This window comes from Dendrobates tinctorius, unplaced genomic scaffold, assembly GCF_039654945.1.
Source record: "Dendrobates tinctorius isolate UK_male_01 unplaced genomic scaffold, ASM3965494v1 ptg000003l, whole genome shotgun sequence".
NCBI lineage: Eukaryota > Metazoa > Chordata > Amphibia > Anura > Dendrobatidae > Dendrobates > Dendrobates tinctorius.
Genome location: NW_027361671.1, coordinates 31,875 through 56,723, shown reverse-complemented (window position 1 = coordinate 56,723; position 24,849 = coordinate 31,875). Strand labels below are relative to the sequence as shown.

The following is a 24,849-nucleotide window of genomic DNA, read 5'->3' as shown; positions in this document are numbered from 1 at the left end:
GTCCTTGTGGGTGTCTCCTCCCTCCCCCCCGCGACCGCCAGCCGACCGCTTTAGAAAGCCGGCGTCACGCTCGGCGCCATGACACAGTCGCCCTTTGTCGACGTCAGCCGGCGCACCCATGCTCCTCTGCGCCGCTGACGTCAGTGGCCGGAAGGTGCCCGCGGCTCTCCCCTGCTAACCACTACGGGGATTGAGGTCGCGGGCCAGCGCGAGGGGAGGGCGGCGCAGCGGGTTCTCCAGGAGCCACCGGGATCTCCGCCTGCACCCACACGAACCCGAAGCCCGAGGGGTCACCGGGGACTGTGCCTCCAGCACCCGATGGCCGGCGCTACAGGTGAGACACCTGTTCTTCCCGCGCCGGGATGGGCCTGGGCTTTTTTTCTTTCTTTTCTGTTCTTTTTTCTACTTTTTTTTTTTCCTTCGCCATGATAGGCACCGCAACAGTGGGATTCCCTCCAGGACAGGAACCCAACTGAAGCGGGGGAGATGTGCCGTCCCTTATATCTCAGTAGGTTCCTGTCCTGGCGGGGCGGATCCCAGGTGTGCTGTCATGGGTGAAGGGAAAAATATGATTTTTTTAATTGTACCGCTGTACGTTATAAACTTCTGTGAAGCCGTTGTGGGTTCAAAGTTCTCCCCACATATCTAGATAAGTTCCTTGGGGGGTCTAGTTTCCAAAATGGGGTCACTTGTGGGGGGTTTCCACTGTTTAGGTACATCAGGGGCTCTCCAAACGTGACATGGCGTCCGATCTGAATTCCAACCAATTTTGCATTGAAAAAGTCAAACGGCACTCCTTCCCTTCTGAGCTCTGTCATGTGCCGAAACAGTGGTTCCCCCCCACATATCAGATATCAGCGTACTCAGGACAAATTGTACAATAACTTTTCCAGTCCAATTTCTCCTATTACCCTTGGTAAAATAAAAAAAATTGAACCTGAATTTTTTTTGGTGAAAAAAAGTTAAATGTTCATTTTTTTAAATATTCAAAAAATTCCTGTGAAGCGCCTGAAGGGTTAAATAAACTTCTTGAATGTGGTTTTGAGCACCTTAAGGGGTGCAGTTTTTAGAATGGTGTCACTTTTGGGTATTTTCTATCATATAGACCCCTCAAAGTGACTTCAAATGTGATGTGGTCCGTAAAAATAAAACGGAGATTAGACCTACCGGTAATGTTATTTCCAGGAGTCCATCCTGACAGCACCATGGGGTTGACCTTTCATCCTTACAGGGACAGGAAATACACGAGAGGTTAAAAGGTCCCCTCCCACACCACACTCCAGTGATTTTCCAAGTACCACACCAGTATGGATGCAATTAAAATTTATTGAGATTTAGTACAAGCATATTGACACCAGTACAGATCCTAGGGAGGGAACTACCAGTGCTGTCAGGATGGACTCCTGGAAATAACATTACCGGTAGGTCTAATCTCCGTTTTCCAGGACGTCCTATCCTGACAGCACCATGGGGAATACCAAAGTAGGAATTCGCTTAGGGTGGGACTACTGCTTGTAGCACTCTACTGGCTAGCTGTCAAAATGTCCAACTTATAGTGTCTACAGAAAGTGTTCGGTGTAGACCAGGTGGCGGCCCTGCATATTTGATCTACTGAGGCCCCCGCCCTCTCTGCCCATGATGTCGCTATTGCCCTAGTGGAATGGGCCCTAAGTCCTACCGGTATAGGAAACCCTTCGGCCTCGTACGCCGAGGTGATAATTGTCTTAAATCCACCTTGCCAGGGTCTGTGTAGCTGCGCTTTTACCCTTATTTTTACAGCCATACTGGATAAATAGTTTTGTGTCCTGTCGCCAATCCCGGGTGACCTCTAGGGAAGGTAGACTGCACGTCTAACATCTAGGGAATGGAACAGTTTTTCTTTATCATTCTTTGGGGCTGGACAAAATGAGGGTAGGATTATCTCCTGGTTTAGATTTTGCGGAGATGCTACTTTCGGGAGGAACCTCGGGTCTAGCTTGAGCACTATGTGATCCTCAAAGATCTGAATGTAGGGGTTCTGGACTGAGAGGGCCTGGATCTCCCCTAAGCGATTGGCTGAGGTTATCGCTACCAAAAATACGTTTTTTTTTGTGTGAGCTTTGCAATGTCTACCTCTGATATTGGCGCATAAGGGGGTCTACACAGAGAGTTGAGGACTAGATTTAGGTCCCACGGGGGGACCGTCCTACTTAATGTGGGTCTTAACCTCTGGGTGGCTTTGGTAAATCGCGCTATCCATGGATGGGAGGATAGGGAGAAATTGAAGAAAGTACTTAAGGCCGCTATCTGGACCTTGAGTGTGCTCGGGGTTAGGCCCTTATCAAATCCTGCCTGTAGGAAATCTAGGATTTGAGGGATATTGGGCCGAGACAGGTCTAAAGGGGCACTACCACATTCTGAGCAGAACCTCTTCCAGATCTTACGATATATTGCTCGCGTGACAGGTTTACGGCTGGCCTGTAATGTAGAGATCACTTGGTCCGAGAGGCCACTGGACTTCAGGATGTCCCTCTCAGGATCCATGCTGCTAGTTGCAAACTTCCTGGGTTTGGGTGTTGAACTGGGCCCTGGGCAAGTAGGTCCGACGACGTTGGTAGATGGAGTGGTCCCTTCTGAGCCATTTTCTTGAGGAGGGGAAACCAACTCCGCCGGGGCCAAAAGGGTACGATTAGCATCACCCGAGCTCCCTCCTCCTGGATCTTTCTGAGAACCCTTGGTATTATGGCGATAGGGGGGAACCCGTATAGTAGTCCCCCTCTCCAGCTCTGGTTCAAGGCGTCGATCTCTTCCGGATGGTCTGCCGGATTGAGGGAGTAGAACCTCTCCAGCTTGGCGTTTCTTCTTGTCGCAAAGAGGTCCAGTTGGGGTGTCCCGCAGCGATGGCACAAGTCCATGAAGATCTCTTCTTTTAGCTCCCACTCGGTGGCCCGGACTTCTTGCCTGCTTAAGTAGTCGGCTATATTGTTTTGGGAGCCTTCCAGGTGTATTGCTGCCCAGGTGAGGATGCGAGCCGCTAGGTCCTGAAGCTTCCCGTGCCTTGGACCCCCTTGGTGGTGTAGGAAGGCCACTGTGGTCACGTTGTCCGACATGATCTGTATATGCTGGTTCTGTAGGCATGACTTGTTTCTCTTCAGCGTTTCCCAAACTGCTCGTAGTTTGAGGACTGTAAGCTGATGTTCTTGGGCCATGTTCCTTGCAGGTATCTTCCCTCTAGGTGAGCTCCCCATCCTTCCTTGCTGGCATTCGTGGTGATGGTTACACAAGGAGACAGGATCCAAGGAACCCCCTGGCTGATATTTCTGTGGTTGGTCCACCACTGCAGGGATGATCTTAGGCTAGTTTCACACTTGCTTTTTTTTTGCAGCGCGTTTTTCCCGCAAAAAAACGCATTGAAAAAACGCATACAAAAGCATACAACTGCTGCGTTTTTTTCAAGCATTTTTATGAGCATGCATGAAAAAAACGCAGCGTTTTTATGCGTTTGTATGCATTTTTAGTGCGTTTTTACCGCGTTTGCGTTTTTTTCCAACATTAGGTGGCCCCTCACACTAACCCAAACCATGACTTTACTAACCCTAACCCTGATCCTAACCCTAACCCTGACCCTAACCCTGACCCTAACCCTTAACCAAATCATACTTAACCCTAACCCAAACCCTAAACCCTAACTAACCCTAACCCTAACCCTTAACCAAATCATACTTAACCCTAACCCAAAACCTAAACCCTAACTAACCCTAACCCTGACCCTAACCCTAACCCTTAACCAAACCATACTTAACCCTAACCCTGACCCTAACCCTGACCCTAACCCTTAACCAAACCATACTTAACCCTAACCCTGACCCTGACCCTAACCCTAACCCTGACCCTAACCCTTAACCAAACCATACTTAACCCTAACCCAAACCCTAACCCTTAACAAAACCATACTTAACCCTAACCCTGACCCTAACCCTGACCCTAACCCTTAACCAAACCATACTTAACCCTAACCCAAACCCTAACCCTTAACAAAACCATACTTAACCCTAACCCTGACCCTAACCCTGACCCTAACCCTTAACCAAACCATACTTAACCCTAACCCAAACCCTAACCCTTAACAAAACCATACTTAACCCTAACCCTGACCCTAACCCTGACCCTAACCCTTAACCAAACCATACTTAACCCTAACCCTGACCCAAACCCCAACCCTAACCCTGACCCTAACCCTAAACCCCCTTAACTAACCCTAACTCTAACCCAAACCCCTAAATTCCATGGTTAACAAAAAAAAACGCATGTGCAAAAAAACGCATACATGAGCATGCCAGTGCGCACATATGCGCATCCATAGGCTATAATGGCTATTTTTAGCGCAAAACGTGCGCATATGTGCGCATGCGCTTTTTTGCAGGGCCAAAAAATGCAACATGCTGCGTCTGGAAAATACAAACGCACACCCCAAAAAAACGCAGCGCATGAAAATCGCATACATGCGCTTACCAGCGCGCAGGTATGCGCACCCATGTTAAATATAGGGGAAAAAACGCATGCGCACATATGCGTTTTTTTGCAGCGCAAAAAAACGCAAATGTGAAACCAGCCTTAAAGCTGGAGACGGCCGGAACTTCTTGTCCAGTGAGGACTGTCGTCTGTCCCATCTTGACAGGATCTCCCTCTGCAGGATTCTTGTGTGGGCCTGGCTCCACATAACGCAGGGTATGCATGCGGTTAGGGTGCCCAGAATCTTCATCGCGGTCCTTATCGAAACCTGGTGCTGACCGAGCTGACGAACCTTGTCCATGATGGGACTTTTCTTCTCTTCGGGTAAGAGTGAGATTCTTCTTCTGGAGTCCAACATGACCCCCAGGAATTTTTTCTGAGAACTGGGCCGAAGATCTGACTTTTCTCTGTTCAGGATCCAACCTAGGCTCTCGAGCCTGGAAATTACTGAAAAGAGTTGTTCCTTCAACTCCTCCACTGTACGGGATACCACTAAAAAGTCGTCTAAGTAAGGCATGATGATTATGCCTTCCTGTCTTAAATTTGCCACGACTTCGGCGACCAGTTTCGTAAAAACTCGAGGTGCTGACGCCAAGCCGAACGGAAGGGCCTGGAACTGAAAGTGGTAGTATCTCCCGCCTTTCTTTAGGGCGAAACGTAGGAACCTCTGAGATTGAGGATGGATGGGCAAGTGATAATACGCACTTTTTAAGTCTATAGTGCACATGGAAGCGTTCTGGTCTATCAGTGGGATGGCAGTTTTCACCGAAACCCGAAGTTTTTACCGAACCCATTGATTTAATGGTTTTAAATTTATGATGGTTCGGCTTTCTCCCGACGGTTTTGTTATCATGAAGAGAGTTGAATAGTGCCCCTGACCTCTCTCCGCTTCTGGGACGGGAACCACTACCTCGGTCTTTAATAGATCCCCTATGTCGGCCCATATAGGATCTATCAGGGCTCTGGAACGGGGTTCTGTGACCACGAATCGTGCAGGGGGGGTTTTTGTAAACTCGAGGGAATAACCCTGGGAGATTGTATTGAGGACCCATGGGTTTTGGGAGATGAGTCGCCAAGCCTCCGCAAAGTGTCTGAGACACCCCCCTACCGGTATGGAGTCATTGTCTTCGGCTTCTGGAACTTTGCCCGGAACGAGACGGGGGAGCCCTACTTTTCCCCCCCCTTTGAATATTCCCAGCGAGGAGATTTCCCCTTCCCTCTATATTCCTGCCTCTGGTAAGGACAGAATCTCTGAAAGGAAGACTGCCTTCTAGGTTTCTCCTCTGGGAACCCTTTTTTGTCGTCAGAGGCACTCTCTAGAATCTTATCTAAAGCCGGCCCAAATACTTTCCCCCCCGAGAAGGGTATGGAACAATTTATTCTTAGACTGGTAGTCCCCCGACCAGGTTTTCATCCATATGGCTCGACGGGCTGCGTTGGATAAAGAGTTATTCCTGGCCGCAAATCTTACAGATTCCGCCGAAGCATCCGCCAGAAAACCAGTTGCGATCTTTAACAGGGGAATACTCTCAAGGATATCGCCCCTAGGGGCTTTTTTGTTACATCTGGTCGATCCATAGATACATGGACCTAGCAACTGAAGTGGCGGCTATGTTTGCTTTCATCACCGCCGCTGAGGCCTCCCAAGCTCTCTTCAAGAACACGTCGGCCTTTTAGTCCATGGGTTCTTTGAGACTGGAAGAGTCCTCAAAGGGAATTGAGGTCTTCCTTGACACCTTAGCCACCTGGGAATCGATTTTAGGCACCTCATTCCAAGTGTTGATGTCTTCCGGGTTAAATGGAAGTCGCAGTTTAAAGTCTCGTGGCACAATCAGTCTTTTCTCGGCGTCCTCCCATTCTTCCAGGATCATCGCCCGGATATGGTCATTGACTGGGAAGACCTGACGGACCTTGGCTCTTAGCCCCCCGAACATCGCGTCCTGGATGGATTGCTCCTTCGGGGCTTCCTCGATCTGCATCGTACTCCTCACTGCCCTGAGGAGCTCGTCCGTATTCTCTGATGTGAAGAGGTACTTTTTCCCCGTCTCCAGGGGTTCAGAGGTGATCTCGCCTTCTTCCTCCGAGTCCGTACCCCGTATCTCCTCCTCTGAAGACTGGTCGGACTCCCATCTTGGTCTTTTGGATTGGGACCGGTCGGCCGACTGCGTGGGTAGCCATGCAGAGACGGAGGCCTGGACCTCCTCTCTGACCACTGTGCGCATCTCCGTGAGGAACGTGGCCTGCTCTCCTCTGATGATCCGCAGGGTACAGTCCTCGCATAAGGGTTTCTTCCAAGTGCTCGGCAGCTTGCTGGCACACATGGGGCATTTGATCCCCTAGATGCTGCTGCCACCGGGGTCGGCGCCGACTTGTCCCAACAAAGAACAAGAGACCGTTTTACTAACAGCTCCTGTCTTTGAACTCACAGCCCACCCTGCCTCCTACTCACGGACGCTGGGTCTGGCTCGCTCCTGCGTCCGTGTTCTCCGTCCATGATGTCCGCTGAAGGTGACCGCTCTGTACCGCTGTCCCCGCTCTTATCCTACCTTATTTTGCGCTGGAAACGCTTCTCCCGTCCATGACGCTTCCTTCTGACGACGCAGGCCCAAACCGGAAGTAGTCATACCCGGCGACCGGAAGTGACGCGGCCGCCGGCTCTCGCAGGAGTCGCGCCGGGGGAAGCGCTACATCGTCCCGGAGCAACGCTCCACGGGACCGCAGGCGGGAAACCCCCCTTAGGGGGGTGCCGCGCGCACCGTCCGACCGGAGGAGTTGGTGGTTGGGACCCCGAACCTCCTGGCCCCGGTAAGTTCTGCTGCTCTCCTGCCGCCGCCGTTGCGGCGCTCTCGTGCCTGTCCTTACAGGGACAGGAAAAACACTGGAGTGTGGTGTGGGAGGGGACCTTTTAACCTCTCGTGTATTTCCTGTCCCTGTAAGGATGAAAGGTCAACCCCATGGTGCTGTCAGGATAGGACGTCCTGGAAAATGGTGTTGCAAAATGAGAAATCGCTGGTCAACTTTTAACCCTTATAACTTCCTAACAAAAAAAATTTTAGCTCCAAAATTGTGCTGATGTAAACATGTGGGAAATGTTACTTATTAAGTTTTTTGTGTGCTGTATCTCTGTGATTTAAGGGCATAAAAATTCAAATTTGGAAAATTGCGAAATTTTCGCCAAATTTCCGCTTTTTTCACAAATAAACGCAAGTTATATGAATTAAATTTTACCACTATCATGAAGTACAATATGTCACGAGAAAACATTGTCAGAATCACGAGGATCCATGGAAGAGTTCCAGAGTTATGACCTCACATATTTTACAGAATTGTAAAAATTGGACCGGTCATGAACGTGCAAACCACCCTTAGGGGTTAAACCCTCACATGCCGCAGTCAATAGTCGTAGCGGCATGTGAGGAGTAACCAGAAGCAAAAAACATTTTAAAGATAGGCTGCACAGCTGGCTGGATAAACAGTTATTGCTGCTATAGCAGTAAAAATCTTTTCTTTTCTTTTACTTAAATGTGTTTAACCCCTTCACGCCGCAGCCCTTTTTCGTTTTTGAGTTCCTATTTTACGCTCCCTTTCTTCCCACAGCCATAACTTTTTTATTTTTCCATCAATATGGCCACGTGAGGGCTCGTTTTTTGCAGGAAAAGTTGTACTATTGAATGACATTGGTTTTATCATGTTGTGTACTCGAAAACGGGAAAAAAAATTCCAAGTGCGGTGAAATTGCAAAAAAAAGTCCAATCCCACCCTTTTTTTTTTTTTTTTACCATGTTCACTAAGGCTGTGTGCCTACGTAAGCGTTTTTTTTTTTGTTTTTTGTTTTTTTTAAGCGTTTTTACCGGCAAAAATGCTTAAAGTAAGCATCCCATTCATTTTTATGCATTCTGCACTTTTTGAGCATATTGATTCGTTTTTTTCCGCAAAAATCGCATAGCGGTAAAAAACGCAGCATGTTCATTAATTTTGCGGAAAAGTTCACGTTTTTAGCTATTTTCTGAGTCTGGGGACGCGCGTTTTCTGGGAAGGAGTCCGGTTTTCATGCAGAAATTTGCTGCATACGTCGGCACATAGTCTAAATGTTAAAACTGATCTGCCATTAGGATTCTCCAGGTCATTACAAGTTTGTAGATACCAAACATGTCTAGGTTGTTTTTTATTTAAATGGTGAAAAACAAAATCCAAAGTTTGCTAAAAGGAAAAAAAAAAATTGTGCCATTTTCCGATACTCGTTGCATCTCCGTTTTTCGTGATCAGGAGCCGGGTGAGGGCTTATTTTTTGCGTGCTGAGCTGACATTTTTAATGATACCATTTTGATGTGGATACGATCTTTTGATCGCCTTTACTGCATTTTAATGCAATATTGCGAGAACTAAAAGAAAAAACATATAAATTCTGGCGTTTTCACTTTTTTTCGCTACGATGTTTACCGATCACAATTATTTTAATAGCTTGATAGATCAGGAGATTCTGAACATGGCGATACCAAATGTGTATTTTTTTTTGTTTTACTTTAAATGAGGCGAATGGGGGTGGTGATTTGAACTTTTATATATTTTGTTTATATTTAAAAATTTTATATTTTTTTTTTTTTTTTTTTTAACTTTTGCATGCTTCAATAGTCTCTATGGGAGACTAGAAGCTGCCATAACCCAATTGGCTCTGCTACATACAGGCAATGATCAGATTGTCCGTGTGTAGCAGAAAAGACCACTGGGCGGAGCTCATAGCAATCTGGCAGTGACAACCATAGAGGTCTGCTGGAGACCTCTGGTTGTCATGCTGACCCATGAGTGACACGCGATCATGTGACAGAGTCACCGATGGGCGGGATTAGTGATGCGCTTCCGGCGCGATCACATTAAATGACGCTGTCAGAGATTGAAAGCAGCATTTAACGGGTTAACAGCCACAGGTTGATTGCGATTCAACCCATGGCTGTTAGGGACATGTCAGCTGTTCAAAACAGCTGATGTGCTGGGAAACGTGGGCTCACCGCCGGAGCCAACATCAAAGGGAAGGACACGACATGTGCCGTACATGTACGGCGCATGTGTGAAGGGGTTAAACTTTTTTTTATATATATATTTTTTTCTCCTCTAATAGGGTCAAGCCTATTGTTTGCGTTTTCTTTCAATACATCCTGAATGTGTGATGTCTTGAGAGAGGGTGATCGCTCCCTCTCTCGGGCCATTAGCATCCCCACAGAACAAATCTGGAGTGATGAAAAGTTGCTATAGCCTCCATGTTTGCCATATACTTCAGCTTATTAGTCAAATGCTGAAAGCGTAGGTAAGTAATATACTTCATAAGTGATGTACTGTATTATCAATGCAATCAAATGACAGCAGATTAAAAAAACTCTGGAGGGGGGCGTGGCCTGGGCACCTAACAGGGAAGAAGCACTTCACTTGGGCTCCTGCTTTTAGAACACGAAACTTCCTCCTTAAACTTTACAATTTGCTGCAAAACGTCCTGACTTGGTTCCCCTGCTACCCTGGAAGATACCTGTAGGATTCAGCACCCCTAGGTGGCCGGCGAGGGGCAAGCCAGGTTCCCTGGCTATCATCCCGGGTTCTGGACACAGACCTGGGCTGGGAGCATAACTCCAGGAGGGCTTCAAGCAGAACACTGAGATCGGAACTATACCCGTGGGACAGCTCCTAGCACGCACAGAGAAACAGTGAAGGTAAGGCCTTCTTATAGCACCTCCACATAGTCAGGGTGCAGCCCTGGGTCTTATCTTCAGTGCTGTCCCAGTTCAGACACGGGAGAGATAGTGTCCCTGAGGAGAAGGAGGCATCTCCAAGTGACAAAGTGGTTGTGATCCAGAGGTGCAACGGCGGCGATTGCGCCCCCCTCGGGACCCCGGGGCTCCATGTGGGCGACGCCATTTTGCAAGCTCTGATAGCTGAAGAAGAAGGGAGCGGGAAACTGGGCTGCAGTTGCCTTAAAAAAAAAAAAAAAAAAAAAAAAAGCAGGAAAAGCTCTCTTTTTGCCTTATACTCTACTGCCATCTAGTGGTCATCGAAATAATAGCCTGTTGTAAAGAAATTACTACGAGAAAGAGCCATGAAGGAGATATACACCCCTGTATAATGTCTGCGTAGAGGGGAGACTTGCCTTTCCGCCCAGATGGAGGACATAAGTGGACAGCTATAATTTTAACGGTTTTACATCAATAAATAATATTGAAAGGAGATATAATACATTGCACGGACTAGGGGACGACCTGGCGGGGCTGAGGAGGAGACGAGGTTCAAGCTGGTCATACAGATTAAGAAGGGGGCAGCCGTTTATGACCCCTTTGGACAAGTTTCTTACTAAGAGAGACTGTGTTGCGAGTGACCCCATGCCACCAAAGTCACAACGACAATCAATCCATAAAGCCACTCAAGCGAAAAATAAAACTACGTGGTCGGGCCCAGTGGGTATGGACCTGGACTCTACGCCCTCACTGTCTGCTCTGGTGTCACAGCAGGAGGACGGGGGGGGGGGGGTCACGTGACTCCCCATCAGAGACTGAGTCGGGAGAGATGGAACACCATTTTGACCACAGAGGATTGAAGAAGTATCTGGATCTCCTCCCTACCAAAGAGGACTTTAAATCCCTGGTCTCAGAAGTAAAAGAAACCTGTAAGTCAGAGATTAACTCAATCCGCCAAGATGTTGGGCTACTAGCAGACAGAGTGGACCCAATGGAAAGGGATCACGATGCTACTAGACAGTACATCATCAAACTACAAAAGAACGTGACTTCTTATGCTCAGGCTCTGAGTGAAACTAACAAACATCTGGAAGACCTGGACAACAGAGGACGCCGTAATAATATCCGAGTGAGAGGCGTCCCTGAGGCCACGGGTACTGAGGATGTCCATGCCATACTTGAAATCATATTTAACACTGTACTGGAGGGCCCCACAACTCAAAGGATAAAATTGGACAGAGCACATAGAGCATTACGCCCCAGGGGGCCGCAAAATCAGTCTCGTGACATTATTTGCTGTGTCCATGACTTCCAATTAAAAGAGTCTATTATGGCTAAAGCCCGTGCTTCGGAGAGAATTGAATATCAAGGGACTCGGATCCAATTATTTCCTGATTTATCTTGGATCACCCTACAGAAAAGGAGACATCTGCAGCCACTACTTGCATCCTTAAAAGATAAGGGCATCCGATATCGCTGGGGGTTCCCGTTTGCCCTCATAGCCTCAAAAGATGGTCGTACGGTAGTGCTTCGATCTATTCGGGACCTCCCTGCCTTCTGCACTGACCTGGGGGTTCCTCCGCCCTCCCTGGTGGACTGGGAATTGGAGACGACCTGAGATAACAATTTTTCATATTTTTTCTTCCTTCTGGGAACTGGAGCCCTGTGTTTGAATCTCTGGTTTCAAGCTGGAGTCCCCCCTTGGGGGGCAGTTGGTGGGGGATCTTGTGCCCTCCCCAGTTTATTATAGGGACTTTGGTTGGTTCTCTCTTTCATAAGTAGCTGTTCACTTTTTTCTTTTTCTTTTATAATATATCTGGTTAAGACTCCTCACACTATTTGCATTGGCTTGCTACTAGGGCGGTGAGAATTGAACACTCCCCTCTCTTAAATGTTTAGAATCTAGCTTTTGACACTGACTGTGATAGCAGTGTGTCCATAGCTACAGACCCCCTTTTAAGGGTTAGAGTTACCCTGGTTCCTCCTACGGAAGAGTTGGTAAAGGAGGTCAGGGTTTAGATATTGGTAAAGTTTTACGTTATGCCAATCTTTTTTTTCTCTGACCCTGGCCGGAGAGGACGGTAGCGGAGAAGGCTTTCGCCTGTGGCTTCACTCCTCTCTGGTAATATTTGTGACATGTAAATGTTGTGATCTATGTGTTGTGTGTATTGTAAATGTCTTCTCCCATTCCTTATGTGTCTACCCTGATTGTGGTGAGGGAATCTTCTGTACCTCTTTGAGAGCCATCCATCGTGGGCCATCAGGCAATTTTGAGATGGGCAATACCAGGTTGGTCTCTGTATGTAATGCTAATTTTGCTTTCTGCTACTACAACCTAAAATATGGTTAAAATTTTAACACTAAATGTTAAGGGTTTAAACTCAAACATTAAGAGACGAATGGCGCTTGGTGAGATGCGGACCCAGCGAGCTGATGTGGTTTTCTTACAGGAAACACACCTGAATCTCGATGGGAACTGCAATTTCGCTAAACACCTTTACCCCACAATTTTCTTAGCCTCCCAGGAAAGGAAAAAAGCCGGTGTGGCGATTTTGATATCAAGGACCTGTCCCATCCAAGTTACTACCTCCCTGGCAGATCCACAGGGTAGGTACCTTATCCTACAAGGGTCATATAAGGAAGTTCCAATTATTCTGTGTAACATCTACGCCCCTAATACCTCCCAGGTCCTCTTTTTGAACCGGGTACTCCTCAAATTAACACGCCTCCCCTCCTCAGCGTGGATTGTGGGTCGAGATTTTAACACTATTTTCTCTGACTCATTGGACAGGTTGACCATTAACAATCAATTGTCGAGCCCGTCTCAACGGAAATTGACAGCTGCCTTTCGAAGACTGATCCGCAGGTTTGCCTTATTTGATCTCTGGCGAGTTAAACATCCCTCAGAAAAAACCTTTACCTTCTACTCCCCCCCTCATGGCACACACACCAGGATCGATTTTTTCTTTGGCAACATTCAGACCCTTAGATTGACGAGCAATGTGGATATTGGTGCAATAACGTGGTCAGACCACGCGCCAATGACTCTCACCCTAGACCAGACAATCCCACGTACAAGAGTTTGCCACTGGAGGCTGAATGAGTCTCTCCTCAAGAGGGCTCCCTACAGAGACAAACTGGAAGCCGGATTGATGGAATACTTCGAGAACAATGAGGGGTCAGTGCCTAATTTTTCTACTGTCTGGGAAGCCCATAAGGCCGTCTTTAGAGGGCAATGCATAGCATTAAGCTCTCGTATAAAAAAAGATAGATTATATCAGAGAGATCAGCTCCTCAAAAGTCTCAGAGACTTAGAGAATAGGATGACCCTTAACCCAACAATACGTACCCTTAGAGGTATAGTAAAGACTCGTGCCCAACTGAGGGACTTAGCGGTCAATACAACAGAAAAATTACTACTTTATAGCAAGCATAAATATTATGACAAAGGAAATAAACCTCACTCCCTTTTAGCCCGCCAACTTAGAGAGGATAGGGGGAACTCATCCGTTTATGCCTTGAGAGATTCGGGAGGGAATATGTTCTATGATCCCACTAAAGTCGCAAACATCTTTCAGGATTATTTGTCAAGATTGTATTCTTTGCCTAGCACTCTTCCTACAGACCCAGGAAAACAGAGGGACCTAATCCACTCCTTTCTTAAGCAGTGTAAGCTGCCTACTCTTACTAAGAACACTGTAAATACACTGAATAAAGAAATTACAGGTGAAGAGGTAGGAGAAGTGCTTAAATTACTTCCTAATGGAAAATCACCGGGTCCAGACGGCCTGACATACTTCTACTACAAGGCGTTTGCGGTTCGACTCACCCCCTATTTAGTTAAATTATTTAATAGCTTCCTCACGGGCTCCCCTATACCCGCAAGTATGCTACATTCTTACATTACGCTTATACCCAAACCGGGGAAGGATGCTATGGAATGTGCCAACTATAGGCCCATAGCACTCCTTAATGCTGATATGAAAATCTTTACTAAACTACTGGCTCTACGTCTTTCAGCGCTACTCCCTCACCTAATACACAAAGACCAGGTGGGTTTTGTCCCATGTAGACAGGGAGGAGACAATACCAGGAAGATCATTGACTTAGTAGAGGTTGTTAATAAGACAGAGAGTGAAGCACTCCTTCTTAGTTTGGATGCGGAGAAGGCATTTGACCGACTGGGGTGGCCATTCATGTTCGAAACGTTACATCATTTTGGAATTTCGGGTGCATTTATTACTGCCCTGAAAAGTCTATATTCATGCCCCTCACCTTCGGTCAGGCTTCCTTATGCCACATCTCAACCCTTTCAAATACACAACGGCACCCGTCAGGGATGCCCTTTGTCCCCCCTTCTTTTTGTCTTGTGTATTGAACCATTGGCTGCTGCTATTCGCAATGACCCTAATATACGTGGAGTAATGGTACGAGATAAGGAGTTTAAGCTATCTCTATATGCGGATGATGTCCTATTGATTTTGTCCCAACCACATATCACCCTCCCGAATTTGCATTCCTTATTGCTACAATTTGGAAGGCTGTCGGGGTATAAGGTCAACCAGAACAAAACGGAAGCTCTGCCTCTTAATATTCCACAGGTGCGGGTTTCCTCATTACAGGAAAATTACAACTATAAATGGAAAAATATATCCTTGACATACCTGGGGATAATAATAATAATAATAATAATCTTTATTTATATAGCGCCAACATATTCCGCAGCGCTTTACAGTTGAACAGTTTCAAACACAACAGTCATAAGTAACAACGTTAACAATACAATAATTAAAGCGAAATAAGACGACCCTGCTCGTGGAGCTTACAATCTACAATGAGGTGGGGGGATACAAAGCACAGGTTTGTATTTACAATGATGTATTTACAATGATGGTCCAGCCATCTTCAGGGGGTGGGGGTTAGATGGAGATAGTGAATGGGCTACACACACAAACATGACTTTGATTACTGAATGTGATGGGCCGCTCTGAACAAATGTGTTTTGAGCGAGCGCCTAAAACTATGCAAATTGTGGATGGTCCTAATATTTTGGGGTAGAGCATTCCAGAGGATTGGTGCAGCACGGGAGAAGTCTTGGAGTCGGGAGTGGGAGGTACGGATTAGGGCAGAGGTTAGTCGAAAGTCATTTGCAGAGCGCAGCGGTCGGTTAGGCCGATAGACAGAAATGAGGGAGGAGATGTAAGGGGGTGCCGCACTGTGGAGAGCTTTGTGGGTGAGAACAAGTACTTTGAATTGTACCCTGTAATGAATTGGCAGCCAGTGTAACGACTGGCGAAGAGCGGACGCGTCTGAGAAGCGATTAGCCAGATGGACAACCCTGGCTGCTGCATTAAGGATAGACTGGAGAGGGGAGAGTCGAGTGAGAGGGAGGCCAATTAATAGAGCATTACAGTAGTCTAGGCGGGAGTGGATCAGGGCGACAGTGAGAGTTTTTGTTGTTTCCATGGTGAGAAAAGGGCGGATTCTAGAGATGTTCTTTAGGTGTAAGCGGCATGAGCGGGCAAGAGATTGTATATGGGAGGTGAAGGAGAGATCGGAGTCGAACATAACACCCAGACAGCGCACCTGCTGTCGGGGTGTTATTATGGTGCCACCCACAGAGAGGGAAATGTCAGATTTAGGGAGGTTAGTAGATGGTGGGAGCAGAAGAAGTTCAGTTTTGGAGAGGTTGAGTTTCAGATAGAGAGCAGACATGATGTTGGAGACTGCAGACAGACAGTCAGTGGCGTTCTGTAGTACAGCGGAGGTAAGGTCAGGGGATGATGTGTACAGTTGTGTGTCATCAGCATAAAGATGGTACTGAAAGCCAAATCTGCTGATGGTCTGTCCAATTGGGGCTGTATAGAGAGAGAAGAGAAGGGGGCCAAGGACTGAGCCCTGAGGTACCCCAACAGTGAGAGGAAGAGGAGATGAAGTGGAGCCAGAAAACAGAACACTGAAGGAGCGGTCGGAAAGATAGGAGGAGAACCAGGAAAGAGCAGTGTCCTTAATGCCTAGTGACTGGAGCCTAGAGAGTAGGAGAGGATGGTCAACAGTGTCGAAAGCTGCAGAAAGGTCGAGAAGAATGAGCAGAGAATGGTCACCATTACGTTTTGCTGTCAGAAGGTCATTGGTCACTTTGATGAGTGCAGTTTCTGTCGAATGTAGGGGGCGGAAACCGGACTGTGAAGGGTCTAGGAGGGAGTGAGTGGAGAGGTAACGGGTAAGGCGTGAGTATATCAGGCGCTCCAAGAGTTTAGAGATGAAGGGGAGATTGGAGACTGGTCTGTAGTTGTTTGTGCAGGATAGGTCAAGGGTGGGTTTCTTTAGTAATGGAGTAATGATAGAGTGTTTGAAGGAGGAGGGGAAAATGCCAGAGGAGAGGGAGAGATTAAAGATTGTAGTTAGGTGAGTTGTGACGACTGGGGAGAGAGACTGGAGGAGATGTGAGGGAATGGGGTCGGTTGTGCATATAGTTGGACGAGGAGAGGAGAGGAGCCTGGAGACTTCTTCTTCTGTGATGGGAGCAAATGTGGAGAGTGAGCCAGGGGAAATGCAGGGAGGGATGGGAGTCACTGAACTTGGTGATTGGGAGCGGATTTCCTGACGGATATTGTCTATTTTCTCTATAAAGTGGGAGGCCAGGTCATCAGCGCAAATGTCTGTGATAGGGGCTTGTGCTTTTGGCCTGAGGAGGGAGTGAAAGGTGTCAAAAAGTTTCTTGGGATAGTTGGGGATACAATTAACATCTAAGTATAAGCTATTATACCAGCAGAACTATCCTAGTTTATTTACGGAGATAAAAAAGCTCCTGCTCAATTGGAACAGGCTCCCGTTGTCTCTGTTTGGCAGAATCTCTGCAGTCAAAATGTCTGTTCTGCCAAAGCTACTTTACCTATTTGAGACCCTTCCGGTGTGTGTGCCATACAAAGAGTTGCGCAACATTCAGTCTAGTATACTTCAATTTGTTTGGGCCCACAAGAGACATAGAATCAAGAAAACCACTTTATTTGACAGTAAACTGAGAGGAGGCTTGGGGGTCCCAGATATTACTAGGTACTACTGGGCAGTACACTTACGTCACATCCCTGCATGGTCTAATCGCTGTGCCTTCTCTAGATGGATGGAAATAGAGAAGTTATGGCTTGCCCCAATACACCCCAACTCCTACCTCTGGGGCACCTCATCTAACAAGCTTGATCCACATACCCTGGGCCCTATAGCCTTCACTAAGAGGATATGGGACTGTTGTGTTAAAAAGTTTCCACTTAAATCCGAACGTTCTCCCTTGACTTCTTTTCTTTTTAATCCCAGAATGCCAGACGGTATGCAGGGTATAGCGACTAAAGCATGGTTTGACAGGAAACTCTTTTGCTTTGCTGACATAGTAGACGCAAGTTCCAGAGTCCTTCTCCCCTACGCCAACATATCTGCTAAATTCAATCTCCCTGGCAATTTCCAGTATCGGTATTTACAAGTAAGACACCTGATGCATTCCCTTTTTGCCTCCTTAGAAGTCTCTATCCCTACACTATTTGAAAGATTATGCAGAGCTGGGGTTTCTACTAAAGGCCTCATCTCAGATATATATCGTATTTTAGTTGCCCCATGCCCAGAAGACAAGCCAAATCACACCTATATGAGGACATGGGAAGATTTTCTTGGTGAGACCATTCCCTTGTGTACGTGGAAACGGATCTGGGATACTGCCTCAAAGACATCTTCGTGCTATGTTTATAAGGAAAATAAGTATAAATTAATTATGTATTGGTATCACACCCCATCACTACTACATAAACTAAACCCAACTATCCCTGACAATTGTTGGAGGTGTGGAGCTACAGGAGGAGACATACCGCACATATTCTGGGTATGCCCCAATATCCAGGGTTTCTGGAGGCTGGAGCAATCTCTTATTTATAAAGTAACTAACCTTCGGGTTCCCTTGGATCCTAAATTCTACATATTAAATATACCACTTGTTCAGCTGGGGAAGAGAGTGAAGCGGTTACTGTTGCATATGACCACAGCCGCCAGGTGTCTAATTGCCTGTAACTGGAGGTTAGCCCACCCACCCTCACTTGCCGATCTCCATTCTCGGATCCAAGATGTGAGAAGGATGGAGTATCTATCTGCCTTGTCAAATGACACAGTAGATCTTTTTGAAAGTGTTTGGTCACTCTGGGACACTTATTGGGCCAATAAAGAATAACAGTGAAACTTGGCCTTGATGGAAGCCTGAAATATTCACCTTCCCCGCTCCTTCCCCTCCCTCCTTATATTTCCCTGTCTAGTATTGTATTGTTCGTCTTGTCATATTCCCTGTTTTCATTGTATTAGTGGATATTAAGATATGTATACTGATTTCTGGTTTACAGTTATTGCTAACAAGCTTGTGAGACATATCTATACATTCATGTACTTTTTCTGTATCTGTTTAAAAATGTTAATAAAATACACAGTTAAAAAAAAAAAAAAAAACTCTGGAGAAACTAGTAAGCATTAATAAAAAAAAGTTCTAGAAAAAAACAGTTTTAAAGGTTTAAGAGTTTCTCAAATAGTGTACATCTCCTTTCATACTGGGTTGCAATGCTCAAAATTCCCTGGACAAAACTTGGACATCCAAGGGGAATTGGAAAACTGCATCCCATTTGTGGTGTAGTGACCACTGTGTCCACTAGGGGGCGCTGTATGGATGTCCCAGGAGAGTGGATGAATGGCGAAATACGGAATGACCGTTATGTATCTCAAGGTGGATGGCCTTGAGATGGAGATTTATGTGTGTGTTAATCAGCAGTGACACTGCTGAGGTGTTGGTTCAATGTGTCAGGAACTAGTTACCTCCAAACCCACCCAGGGGGTGTGTTTAATAACGCTATTGTAAAGTGTATATGTGTGTGAAGGACCTGTGATGAGGTCATAGCCATGTGACCCAGTGGGCATGGCTACGGACCATATAAGGTGGCCAGGGTAGGTCACATGAAATGAATGCTGGGACCCGGTTGATCCAGTGTGGAAGATCCCGCTAGGAGAAGCATCTCCTGCCTAACAGCCTGTGGAGTGGCTGTGTGTCATGGCTGCCAGCGTCTGAGTGTCCCAGAGAAGAGAGTGGATGTCTGCAGCTTGGGGAAACAGCCATGAGGAAACCCTGATATGGGTGAGATAATGATGAGACTGAAGAGCCTGAGTATGGACATTGAGTAACCTGTGTGACTACAAGCTTAACCAGAGTGAAGCTATAATGGACGCTATGCTGTAATGCTGTTTATGTTGCTCCTATGGGTTTATGAAGGAGGAATAAACCGCATGGACTGTGTTATGCTTTATGAAAACCTGTGCCGGATCTGATTTTGTGGCTGCTGAGCGAGTATCCCCTACTTCAATGACAGCGCTACCTCACAATTGGTGGAGAAAGCTATGGGCATTATTGTAGCCTTGTTGCTGGGAGCAACGGAAGAGGCCTGCAAAGTCGGTTGCTAAGGGCAACGCTGAGCCAGGAAGGCTGACGGTTGGGGAAGCCACTGCCCGGCTGTGGTTCTGGAACCGTGGGGCGGCCTAGTGAGTAAGGCACTGTCCGGATCGGTGAGCCCAGTGCGGCTGTTTCCCCAGGAGAAAGAGACGTATAGGATACCTCTGCGGTAGAGGGGTCCGAGAACCTGCGCGGCCAGCAGGTGACGGTCGTGAAAATCGTGAGTAATACTGACCGAGGTCAGAGAAAGTGACTTTATTGATATTTGTTGGATACTTCTGAGGAGAAGAGGCGTCCAGGAACCTGTGTTGCCGACACAGGTAACAGACAGGTGTTCGTGTTGTACTGACCTGGGTCAGTGAGAGAGACTGTGTACCTGGAGGGTTCAGTGAGCAAGGTCCTGGGGGGTCAGTGTTGGGAGATTCTAGGAGAAGAATCGGATCCCTGGAACACGTGGTATGACCTTGGACCTGGTGAGGCGTGAGTGTTGGGCAGTCTCAGGAGGAGATGGATGTCCTGAAGAGCACCCGCTAAGCCCCTGGACCTGGTGAGGCCGGTGTGTTGAAAAACCCTGGGAGGAGGGCCGCTCCCTGAATAGCACCCGGTGCGCCCTGTGTGTTTGACGGTCTCAGGCGGAGACAGAACGTCCTGAATAGCACACAGACAGGACACGCGAGTTTTGTGTGGTGTGTTGGTGCGGCCGGTGTGTTGGGAAACCCTGGGAGGAGGGTCGCTCCCTGAATAGCACCCGGTGCGCCCGTGTGTTGGACGGTCTCAGGAGAGGAGACAGAACGTCCTGAATAGCACACAGAAAGGACACGTGAGTTTTTTGTGTGGTGTTTTTTTTTCTTTTCTCAACTCAGCCTGCGGTGGCTCAGTGGGAGTCAAGGTGACAAGCGGCTTCCTGTAACTCGGCGGGGTTACGAAGGGGACAAGCGGCTTCAGGTAACTCGCGGGGTTACGAAGGGTACAAGCAGCTTCCTGTAACTCGGCGGGGTTACGAAGAGGACACCAGCTGCTGTGTGTGAACAGCAGCCGGTGGTGTTGGTGATCGGTGACAGCAGGAACTGTGGTGGTGCAGGAAGGACTTGTGTGGTATCGTTAAAAGACAAACTGTGTTGTGTGAACTGTGGTCTGAGAAGACCGGTATAACGGACATGGGGAAATCCCGAAAGGGGGCGGTGGCCCAAATCGGTGTGGTAGCCCAAAAAGGGGTGAATGCTGGACCCGACTGGTCCAGTGTGAAAGGTCCCGCTGAGATGGAGCTTCCTGGCTAACAGCCTGTGAAGTGGCTGTGGTGAATGGCTGCACGTGTGAGCATTCCCAGGGGAGGGAATGAACGTCTGCAGTAAGCTGAAGCAGCCATGAGGAAACCCGGACGTGGGTGAGATAAAAGAGGCTAAGAGAGCATGTATGCTGGACATTGTACAACCTGTGTGAACACAGGGTTTACAGAGTGAAGCTTTGTCATGGACGCTCTGCTGTTTATATGCCGTTTTCAGTTGCTGCTGTAGGTTTATGATGTTGAATAAACCGCATGGACTATGCTTAGTTTATGGAAAATCTGTGCTGGTGATTTTGTGGCTGCTGAGCGAGTATCCCCTACCCGAATGACAGCGCTACCTCACACCATCAACAACCACCAATAGGTTGACTACAGAATTTAGGGGTTGTCCAAGCAGCTGAACAAATAGTTCAGCTACTTAATAGTGAACGTAAAAAAATGGTTTCATTGTGAAAATAAAACCAACTCCCATAAAAATGACATGGCCTGCCTTCAGCGTTATATGCTGAGGGTTATATCCACCCAATGTACACCTCCAATATCAGTTTTTACGGTCATGAAACGTTACATACTGTTCCAACATAGGACAAAAAAGGAAAAGATGGAGGATCATTGTGCTCTCAGCCAGTCGGCATTACACGTCTAGTAATACTAGCAGGCTGTCGCCACAATGCTCCTCTCACATGGTCAGATACTCTTACAGACCAGGGGAGCATGAGGACAGAAGTCGCCATCACAACGTACCTTTCTGTGCATCCTTGTAGATGTTTACCATCAGTTTAAATACATCTTTTGGAACAGAGTCTTCATTCGGCAAGCAATTCAATATTACTACAATTTCAGCTTGGCCTAAGCCATGTAGTCCATTCGTTGCGAAAAACCAGCACTTTTCTGAAGCATCTGAAGAGAATCCAAAAACAACGTAATAAGTACTATTTATGTGGCTTACATGTGGAACCAAGGATATCTGGAAGTCTAGAGCTTACTTACAAGTTACTAACTTGACATTAACAAGCAAATTAGCATTTAGGATAAATGTTATTGGGTTAGGCCCATCGTCTTCCAAAAGTAACATGACTCCTTCATGTGTCGGTCTGTTTTCCACTACAGCGTCTGCAATATATGAAATGTGGAAGAGGTCAATAGCTCAACAGACATGTGTACTAGGTATAAATAGGAAACAAGGCTATTCATTCACGCCACATTAACAAAAAATATCTCATGAATCTCGCATTAACACACACGGTGAACATAGTTCATCTTAAATAGTTTTGCAAGTTACAAAAAAAAAAAAACAATTTTACTGAAGTGGCTAATGTCAGAAATCCCAGGAATTCTGGGCTTGATTGTCCAGATGAAGGCACATGTGTGTGTAGGCCATATAAATGCAGAAATACACAAGGAATCACACACCAAAAGATTACATGCAGATTACTAACACTACTTGGTAATAAACTGCTGATTTGCCAGGTTGTTCAGAAATCCTGAAACCAAACAATCACTTTACCAACCAACTTGGCTGAGGAGAGACTCAGTGGTCTTCGCTTCCGAGATTTGTGGCCAAAACCAAATTTTGGCTACGAACTTGTGAAACCCATGTTATTTGTACTGTAATGCCAGGAGATAGGAAGAATTCTCAGATGGCAAATAATACTACACGCCTTCATCCTTGTATACACTCAGTTCCATACTATCAATCTGGAGTAAATCCAGCATATTTTATGTAATAACTAGTGACGGGCGAGTAACATTGTTGCTCTGGTCTCCCCAAGCATGCTCAGGTGATCTCCGAGTATTTTGGCGTGCTCGGAGATCTAGTTTTCGTCGTCTCAGCTGCTAGACAAGCTAAATACATGTGGGAATTCCCTAACAAACAGACATTCCTCACATTTATTCAGCCTGTCCAGCAGTCGCAAATCATACAGCTAAGACAACGAAAATTAAATCTCCGAGCACGCCAAAATACTCGGAGGACACCCGAGCATGCTCGGGAAATCCTGAGCAACGAGTATACTCGCTCATCACTAGTAATAACGTTTTGATGCTATTGTAACGCCCATGTATTGGCAAAGTTATTTATTTTGCATCAAAAAAGTACATTAAAGACCAAAATATACCGACTATGTTATTAATATAAGCATAAAGTGTCAAACTTCACAGCAATTACCTTCACTTTCTCCAACTGTCATTAACAGAGGGGGCAGGCCGGCTTCATCGTCGGGAATCAGACTGACATCTTGGCTCAAGCATTTCTCAATGCAGCAGAGCATCCTGTAATCCGACGCAGAAGACACTTTGAAGACACTGCTTGTTTCCTCTGTAGGAGACACCACCGCCGCGGGCGCTTCATGTGGGGTCTCTGGCTTTTCTATGTCATCAGATTGCTTAGCACCATCCTGAAGGGATCCAGGGGCCTGCGGAGAGAAATTTGGTATTTTCTGATCCGATTGTTTCTGATGTGAATGACACACGGTCCAACAACATCAGATATTAGTCCTAATTTTTAGATCAGTAATTCTAGCACAATACTTATTCTGATCCAATCACTTTTGAAGATTCTGCTAGTAAGGCCTCAGTCACAGTGTGTCCAAGTCTGTGATTCAGACAGGCCTCACAGGTACCGTATTTTTCAGACTTTAAGACGCACCAGACCATAAGATGCACCTCAAATTTTGGGGTGGAAAATAGCAGAAAAAAAGATTTTTATAAGATAGGGGTCCGTCTTATTGTCCGAATTTAAGGTATCTTACCTGAGGGCTGGGTGTGGTACAGCAGGGTCACAGGAGGCATGGTCCCTTCCTTAGGATAAGAGAAGTGGGGCAATGCTGCATTCCCGGGGTCCGGTGTCGGCGGTGCAGTGATGATGTTCGGTGTGGGCGGTGGGGAGTGCACCTTAGCAGGGTCCCTTCCTTTGGATGGCAGAAATGTGACGACCTTGCGGCCTGGTGTCCCGATGTCCAAGGCGAGCAGAGCAGGGTTAATCACGGGGGTCTTGGTGGCGGAGGCCATCTTCCTGAGGCCGCGTGTGCGCAGATTGAGTTGTCTGCTTCCCAGGGCTTCAGGAAAATGGCCACGGGAGGCCGCTCGCACGCAGATCGAGATCACGGCAACCATTTTCCTGAAGCTGAGTGAAGTTGAGATCTCAATCTGCGCACTCGGCTTCAGGAAAATTGCCACCGCGATCTCAATCTGCTCTCGCGTGGCCTCCCACGGCCATTTTTCTGAAGCCCCGGGAAACAGAGAACTCAATCTGCGCACGCGCGGCCTCAGGAAGATGGCCGCCACCACCGAGAAACCAAAAATTCACTCGGCTCTGCTCTCCATGGACACTGGGCCACAGCGTCACCACATCTGAGGAAGGGACCCTGCTCAGGTGCACGCTGTACCGCCTACCGCGCCTCAGCATCGCTTCACCTCTGCCGCCGCCACACCACTACCACAAACCCCCAGTAACCCTGAGTTCATACTATAAGAAGCACCCCCATTTTCCTCATAATTTTTGGGGGAAAAAGTGCGTCTTCTAGTCCGAAAAATACGGTAAATATGAGGTTGTTCAGTTCGGGGTCAAGAGACCAGTGACAGGTCTTTGCACAGTGGTCTGTACTCAACAGCAAAACACAGATGTGTGAATCAGCCATACAGTAGAATGCAAGTCCAAAAGAGCAGGGTCCGCTCCCCTCTCTAGTAGTCTGTCATTGTTAGTTCGTTTACTGTAAGTGATATCTATAATTTGTATGTAACCTTCTCATGTACAGCACCAATCCATGCTGCTATATAAATAATACTTGATATTAGAGACAATTTAATAGGACCCATCATTGCCTATATCCATAGAATACAAATCTGTATGGATCATGTGATGGACACACAATAGCATGGTTCGTAAC

At 47.0% G+C, this 24,849-nt stretch overlaps 1 protein-coding gene across 1 annotated transcript in view; it reads right to left on the bottom strand.

Moving 5' to 3' along the window:
- The window catches only part of ZFYVE16 (zinc finger FYVE-type containing 16), a 120,468-nt gene that overhangs the window by 65,364 nt on the left and 30,255 nt on the right, over window positions 1–24,849 (bottom strand). The window contains exons 6-8 of the mRNA XM_073580965.1: window positions 23,130–23,376; window positions 21,953–22,075; window positions 21,707–21,862 (exon numbers count right to left, since the gene is read on the bottom strand). Of these exons, the coding sequence (XP_073437066.1) occupies window positions 21,707–21,862; window positions 21,953–22,075; window positions 23,130–23,376 (526 nt within the window). The remainder of the gene's footprint in view (window positions 1–21,706; window positions 21,863–21,952; window positions 22,076–23,129; window positions 23,377–24,849) is intronic.